This window comes from Elephantulus edwardii, unplaced genomic scaffold (assembly GCF_000299155.1).
Source record: "Elephantulus edwardii isolate Elephantulus edwardi_28Jun2011 unplaced genomic scaffold, EleEdw1.0 scaffold00030, whole genome shotgun sequence".
Classification (NCBI taxonomy): Eukaryota; Metazoa; Chordata; class Mammalia; order Macroscelidea; family Macroscelididae; genus Elephantulus; species Elephantulus edwardii.
In genome coordinates this window covers 7,254,964-7,263,115 of record NW_006399780.1, presented here as the reverse complement: position 1 = coordinate 7,263,115, position 8,152 = coordinate 7,254,964, and the positions used below count along the sequence as shown (strand labels likewise).

The window sequence follows — 8,152 nt, the reverse complement described above, 5'->3', positions numbered from 1 at the left end:
GATGGACAGTCTCCTCCTATGCAATTAACTGCCTCTGCAAAATCTCTGTAGGGTCAGCTATGGGTTGGTTCTGACTCAATGGCAAATACCAACAACCTATGAAAATACCAAGCAAATTATTAACATTTAGTCTTTAATTAATGAGCGAGTTCATTAGGTTCTAAAATTTTTAAAACCACAAAGAGAGAATCTCATTTAACACTACCTACAAGGTCACCAAATTCTAGAGTTCTTAAAATTACAATGAAATGTTGTAGGAGAAAATCTCATTTATAACTTCCTGTAACTACTCTGGAACCCTGCTACCTTGGTAGTTCAATCTACTATCCACTTTGAAGGAGAAAAAGAAGGCAATCTGCAGAAGGCAATTGTTGTTGTTAGATACCATCAAGTCTTGAGTACAACTCATAGAGATGCTAGGAACAGCCATTCTGAACTCTGCACTATCCTTTGCAGTCCTTATCATCTCTCAGATACTAGAGTCCATTGCTGAAGTCACAGTGACAATCCATCTTTTTTGGGGGTCTTCCTCTCCTTCACTGACCCTCTATCTTCCAAGCATGATGTCCCTCTCCAAGGAACAGCCTTGCCTAGCTACATGTCCAAAGTATGAATGACGATGTTTGGTCATCCTTGTCTCCAAGAAACAACTCTGGCTACACTCTTTCCAGGACATACCAATTTGTTCTTGTGGCAGTCCATGGGATAGTCAATACTCTTCTCCATCACCACAACTCAAAGGCATCAATTCTTCCTCTGTCATCCTTATGCATTGTCCAGCTCTCTGATGCACAGCATCTGATTGAGAAGACCATAACCTGTATCAGGCATACTATAGTCTTTAAATTGACATCACTGCTTTGCAGTATTTTGGTGAGGTCCCTAATTGCAGACTTGCCCAATACGTCTCCTGATTTCCTGATGACTGGTACCACAGGTGTTGAGTGTTGATCCAAGCAAGATGGTATGATTGACAACTTTAATATTTTCTCCATCCATCATAATGTTGACTGTTGGGCCTGTAGTGAGGATCTTTTGTGTTCTTGATATTGAATAGATGTAATCCATACTGAAAGCTACAGTAGTCCTTGATCCTTGATCTTCTGTAGCAGACATTTCATATCCTCTTCACTTTCACCAAGGAGATTTGGGCCATCAGTTTAATGCAGGATGTTCATGGGTCTTCCTCCAATCCTGATGCTACAATCTTCTTCATAGATTCCATCTTCATGAATAAAGATTACAGTCTGGGAAACCATATAAGGTTACATTTATTACTACAGGGTTATTATGAGTCAGAATTTCCTTGAGGAAAAAAGGTTTGATTTCAGAATCACTTTCAATACAATATATTTTGCTAAGTTTAAATCATTATAAATTGTCATCAGCATGAAAATCAACAGTATATATTTCAAGCTAACTTAATATGCTTCAATCTACCTACAGGCATCTCTGAAGGGCAGTCTGATAATTTGCTACCAGAAGCCCACAGCTATCAACATCCTATGAAGCACAATTCTACAATGAAAAACATGCAGTTACTGTGTGTCAGAACTGAATCAGCAGTCACTGGCTATGACATTCACTATCCTATTTTCTTTTGTAATAACAAATGAACTTTCACCTACTTCCTATAATCACAAAATAAAATCAAATAAGGTTTTTATTCCTTCACATAGTCATTTCAGCATTTACTAAAATAAAGCAAGCTTTTGCCATATACTAATTGTTTTATTAAACTCCATCTAAGTCAGAAGAGCGTTTGGAGAATCTTCAAGAGACCAGCAGGTTTCAAATGAGGCAAGAAACATAATAATTAGGCATTATTCTCCTCCATCCTGGACATATAAGAGAGTACAATTCTTTCTACTTTCCACTTTGCCGGCTTCCTCAACAATGGCTTGTCAAAGAGAAATCCCCACTAACCTGACTGGCTTGTTCTCTGGGCCCATGTCTTTAAAGCCCAGCTCCTCCAGTTTGCAACGCCTGTAAAGTTCATAGTGTCTAGTGTGAGTTTGTTCTCGAAGATCTTCCATATTTGTACAAATGAGCATTTCTCGGAGCTTTACAAAGTCACAATGGTTCTCATTTTCCACTAGCCAGGAAAAAAATGAAAACAGCAACATTGGTTTTTAATATCTAGCACACAGTTGGTGTCTGCTAAATGGATGAGTAAATAAAAACATATATGGAATAACAAATCGAGAAACAACCAGTATGATTAATAGTTACAGTTATTTTATATAAGTAACCAAGGGAGAAACTCTTGGATTACAACATTACATTATAAACAAAGCCAATTAACAGAATGTCTGTTATAAATTTAGTAGACAATGAATAAAGAAATAACAAAATACATTATAAGGGAGCTCTGGTGGCCTAGTGGCAAGAAGCTGCACTGCAATCCCAGAGGTAAGCAGTTCGAATCCACCAGATGCTCTGTTGGAGGAGGGGCAATATCCTTCTGTACCAGTTAAATTCAATTTGACGGTACACATACAAAAAATAATTTAAAAAACCAACAACATTATAATGACTATGCTCTCACTTTTTCACTAAAAAGTTAAAAGTTCATAAACGATATTCTGAATATTTCATAGTGCTTGAAGAGTTTGTAAATATCATTTTACTAAAATGGCAAAGGCATAAATTTTGCAAACTTAAGGGTGCCATCTGCATACTACCATTATGAAACTCTTTTTATATAATACTCCATTTGCAATTCTGTTAGATACTAGTCAAAATTAGTGAATAAATGTATATGGTCTTTTATGTTTAGGACCAGAAAGCTGAAAATTATGTTTCTGTGACTAGTAGTGCTAATTACAATTATTTCTTTAACATTTTCTACAATAAAAATTTCCATTTATCAGTATTTTCATTAACTACAAATTTGTTGTGGTTTTTTTTGGTTGTTTTTTTGTTTTTAAAAAAAGAGGCATTTGGCCTGGTTTTTAGTGTGTGACATCCAGTCGGAACTGACCCACAGCTGATCCTCCAGAGGCAGTAAATTGCACGAAGGAGACTGCCCATCCTTATTCTTCTGAATTCATATTCATATTCATGTCTTACTATTCCCCATTAGCTAGCATCACAATAAACCTGCACTATGGAAGGAATTAAGGAGCTACTGAGGTTTAGTGCATTACATGCTAAACTGCTAACCCAAAGGTCAGTGGTGCAAAATTTATAGTTGCTTTCAGAAAGAAAATAAGGAGGCCCTCTTCCCATTACGATTTATAGCTTCCAAAAAATAACAAGGCATTTCCATGTTTGAAAACCAACTCTATGGCAGTAGCTAAGTATTAATTACTTACTCATAAGATACATCTGCTCGCTCAGCTGAGTTCTGCTGCTAAAGCCAGAGACACACCTCTCTATGAGTACAAATCCACCCTAAGAGAAATCTGGGCACCCTCCTGCCATTTGATTTACAGCATCAGAAAACCAGTTAGAGAACCAGCTATGAGTTAGTTCCAACAGTGATGAATTAAGTTTGATTTTGATTGATACTCAAATTTTCTTCAAAGTGCCGTGGCATACCAACAGAGATTCAAATGCAGAAAACGAGGCAGCTCGGCCTGGCCTTTCTGCAGAGACTTTGTCCTAGAGCAGTACACAGTAAAACCCTATGACAACAAAGCATAACCCAAATCACCAGTCACCTCCACAAACACATTAAATGCAATTTCGAGACTTCTGGGTGACAGATCTATTAATATTAATCATTCCAAACTGTTTACATTCTTCTTATTTACCTTGTACGACACCCCATGGATACTGACGAGCTTTGACCATCTTGTTTCCAACTTTGACCTCATCCATACTTCCTATAACAGCAAATGGTAAATGTGCCTGGAACAGAACCATACTATCAACCACATTTTCTCAAATCAATATGATAACCAACTAAGACTATTTTATGAAATTAACAGAGAATAAGAAAAAACTAATCTATTAAAGAATTTCTTAAAATCAAATTATTTTCTATGCTTCACATTTTCAAACCTGACAGTGAATCTGTGCTATTTTTTGACAAGAGTAATTTTAAAATTCTATAAATAAATAAATTTGTTGAGTATTGCCTATTGCAAGGCATCATGCTACTGAGACTATAAAAAGAGAAAGAATTCTAGTATACGCATCTTCGCTCTTGATACTACCATTGCCTAAAACATAATACTGTAGTGTAAATTATACATACACTCACACACGTGCAGGCACACACACTCATAATAGTCCACAGAGTCCGAATGTGCATCTATATCCAGTATGCGTATAAACATATATGATACTAACACAAAATAAAAGTCTGAAATTCAATAAAACTTAGAATGAGACATTACTGGGAGTACGAAAAACTAGGGAAAGTATTACGAGAAAAGAACAGCGCTAGTTGACTCAGAAAGGATTAGATTTAGATGGATCAAGAAGAGGAGGGACAAACATAGGTAAGAAGATTTTGAATACAGAAACAGCGACATGCAGAACACAGATTCAGGAGCAGCAAAGAAAAGTGTCTGAAGTTGAGGGTCAATAGAGGGGAAAAGCCTCATGTACAAAGTTTTAAGTACTATGTTTAATATGTAATAATTAACATTCTTTACTCTCTTCATTTCTTCTTCCTGAAAAATCCTTCTGGGTAATCACATGAAATAAAATTCTATCAAAAACAATTTAACATACAGGAATCTAGATCACTTTAGTTCTATTAATCAGCTTTTCAGATATTTAGTGCAACAAATAAGGAACATGCCAGAGAACCCGCCCAAAAAACCTCAACCCAAAAACATAGAGATTTCAACTTATGGCAACTTATGGCAAACCTCAATTAGAGGAATTTACAGGAAGTCTCTCTGACTCTAAATTCCAGACTGTTCAAAACATAACCAGATAGTTAAGAAATTTGTAAACTTTACAAAAAGAAAGCAAATAACTCAGTCATTTCTAATTAAACTAAAAGTTGAGACTAGTTATAGTGACACAAAACAGGCATTTGTGACACTACAAATTATCTTAAATTCTAGATTAGAAAAACCTCCTTGATTTAAAGATTCTAAAGTATTCTAAATGTGACTATTAAAAAAATATATAGAAAGCTGTCCTACAGATACTATGAAGTATGGTTCTACAAAAGGTATATCCCCAAAATTCAAATAACCAACAGAGGTACAGTCAGTAGGAGCTTACATTCATTGAAGAATTGATTTTAGCAATGGTCTCATCATCTGTTGGGAACTGATATATCTGGACACCATTGCTAACCAACTCACTCATGAGCTTGATCTTGAATTTCTGTAATTCACTTTTAGAAATCGCATCTGCTTTGGCAATCACTGGTATAATGTTCACCTATTAAGAATAAAGAAAAAAAGAAAATATCATAATTAAGAATTTGTTTATAATCCTGTACACTTTTCACATTTACAGCGATCAGTCTCTGACAACATTTTCTACTTAGATCAGGAGGTCAGCAAAGGCTTTTGTTTGTGTTACTGTCTATTCTGATAAAGTTTTATTGGAATATAGCCACACATTTATTTAGATATTGTCTATGGCTGTATTCATGCTACAAGAAGAGATAAGCAGTTTAACAAAAACCACATGCAGTGTAATACCCAAAATATTTACTACCTGGACTTTTTTACAAAATAACCTGCCAATCCCTGATTTTAGTAATCACTGCATTCTTAAGACTATATCCATTCCAACAAATGCTGGCTTTATAATTACTTTTAAGAAGCAGTTTGTTTAAAATTAATCTCCAATATGATTTAGAAATGCCACCATTTCTTCCCATTCCCTCCAAGTCTTGCATCAAACACAAAAGCAGCAAAATGTAAGCCATAAAAATATAAATAGTCTCTTTAACAAAGAATTTTTACTTCTTAACAGTCTAGGTAGGAGTTCCTGGGTAGTGGCAACATCTCACACATATACCTGCTAAATAAAAGATAGAGGCTAGCGTCCCCTCAGAGGAGCCTCAGAAGAGAGGCCTGGAGATAATATCTGAAAAATTGGTCACTAGAAACCTCATAGAACACAGTTCTACTCTTGACACATACAAGGTCACCATCATGGCAATACTCAACAGCAACTAATTTAACAATCTAAGGACTAAATAATCAGGGTGACTGACCTCTTAGCAAAACAAAAATAGCTAAAATTAGTCCTTTGCCTCTCTTCAGTGGGCTCTTTTCCTCACCCTAATGAATTTATCTCTGTGTCTCATTGTCATACTCTTATCTGGATGTCATGTTGTTGTTGTTATGTGCAGTCGAGTCGTTTGTGACTCATAGCGACCCTATGTATAACAGCCCTAAACCCTGCTGTATCCTGTGCCAATCTAATTGCCTCTGACACACCCATCCCGATTACCCCAGTCACTGAATCAATCCACCTCATAGAGGGTCTTCCCCTCCTGCACTGTCCCTCTACTCTACCCAGCATGATGTCCCTCTCTAAAGACCTGTCTCTCCTTACAACATGTCCAAAATATGTCAGGTGAAGCCCCAGAATCATTGCCTCCAAGGAGCAGCCTGGTTTAACCCTCTCTACGATGAATATGTTTGTTTTCTTGGCAGTCCATGTTACATTCAATACTCTTCTCCAGCACCATAGCTCAAAGGTGTCAATTCTCCTATCCTCCCTAGTCATTGTCCAACTCTCTGATGCATAACAAGTGATTGCAAAAACCATGGCCTGTATCAGGCGCACCTTAGTCTCCAGAGAGACACCATTGCTCTTGAGTACTTTAGAGAGGTCCCTAACCGCAGACTTTCCCATCGCAATACGTTTTTTGATTTCCTGGCTACTGGTGCCAAGAGTGTTGACCGTGGAGCCAAGCAAACTGAAGCTGTGAACAATCTCAATCTCTTCGCCATCCATCCTGATGCTACCGATCGGTCCGGTGGTGAGAATTTTTGTCTTCTTGACATTGAGCCTTTACAAACATCAACTAAAAGATTCATGATGTAAAAGAATAGCTTTCTCAGCATTATCTGAAGTCTTTTCAATGGCCAGAGAGGAAGCAATCTGAGGTCATTAAGACCAATTCATTATAAGCCTAGTTCTGCAACAGATTAATATCTTGTCTCTACAAGAGATTGACATCTCCACAGCTCTGGGAGTTAAGTGGATTTTTGGTTTTTCTCCACTAACTTCCTTATTTTCAGTCCTATATTTCAAGTTAATTAGTGATATGTGGATTGGAGAGTGCATCCAGGAATGACTGCATATCATTTTTAGAATAGAGTAAAAATTAAGATTTTAACTTCCATTTTTTGTTCTTCAATGCCTCACAGGTTGACAACCTATGTTCAAATTTATCAGTCTTCCTCTATATGCTCCAGAGAAAATAAAATTTTGTCTATTAAATTAATGGTGGAAAATTTTCCAACAATAGTACGTAAATAACTTTCATGCTAACTTAGTCAATATATAAAAAAACTCTGATGCCAAGATCATGTTTCCATATCATACTTAGTGATTTAATAATCTAAGACAGTAACATAGCTATAATTGCTTCTAAAATAAACATATTTATGTTTATGTTTGGCCAAAGGACAGTAACATGTTTCAAGATATTTCCCCATGAAGATAACTTGTCTCTATTTCTATAAGATGAGGTAACTTCCCAAGTATTTTAGGAATAAAAGAAAACATGCCTGAGGAAGCCAGGGAAATTAGAAAGGGAAGCCAGCACAGACATCTCCCATTTTTATGTACGTAATAAACTAAAAAAATGTCAGTTATGGACAAAACAGATTTAGACTCTTAAAGAGCTCTTAGTTGGCATAGAACTACACTCTCTAGGGTTTTTAAGGTGGTGACTTTTCATATAGCCCACTCTTTCTTCTGAAGTGCTTCTGGGTCAGATAAAATGGCCAGCTCTCTCTACCAAGTGGCTGGAAGATAACATTTCTCCACAAACAACACACATATCCTCTTATGATATGAAATCTAATCAAGTAACCAAAGAATACCTGTATTTTACTTAAATATAAATTTCATTGTTGTTGTTATGTGCTGTCGAGTCGCTTGCGACTCATAACGACCCTATGTACAACAGCCCTAAACTCCGCTCTGTCCTGTGCCAATTGCACTGTCTCTGACACTCCCATCCCGATTATCCCAGTCACTGAATCAATCC

General features: G+C 36.5%; 1 protein-coding gene across 1 annotated transcript in view; it reads right to left on the bottom strand.

Annotated features, from left to right (window-relative positions):
* Window positions 1–8,152, bottom strand: part of LOC102867246 (septin-10-like) — a 47,193-nt gene that overhangs the window by 25,964 nt on the left and 13,077 nt on the right. Inside the window, exons 4-6 of the mRNA XM_006883819.1 lie at window positions 5,191–5,352; window positions 3,759–3,855; window positions 1,927–2,095 (exon numbers count right to left, since the gene is read on the bottom strand). Coding sequence (XP_006883881.1) covers window positions 1,927–2,095; window positions 3,759–3,855; window positions 5,191–5,352 — 428 coding nt within the window. The remainder of the gene's footprint in view (window positions 1–1,926; window positions 2,096–3,758; window positions 3,856–5,190; window positions 5,353–8,152) is intronic.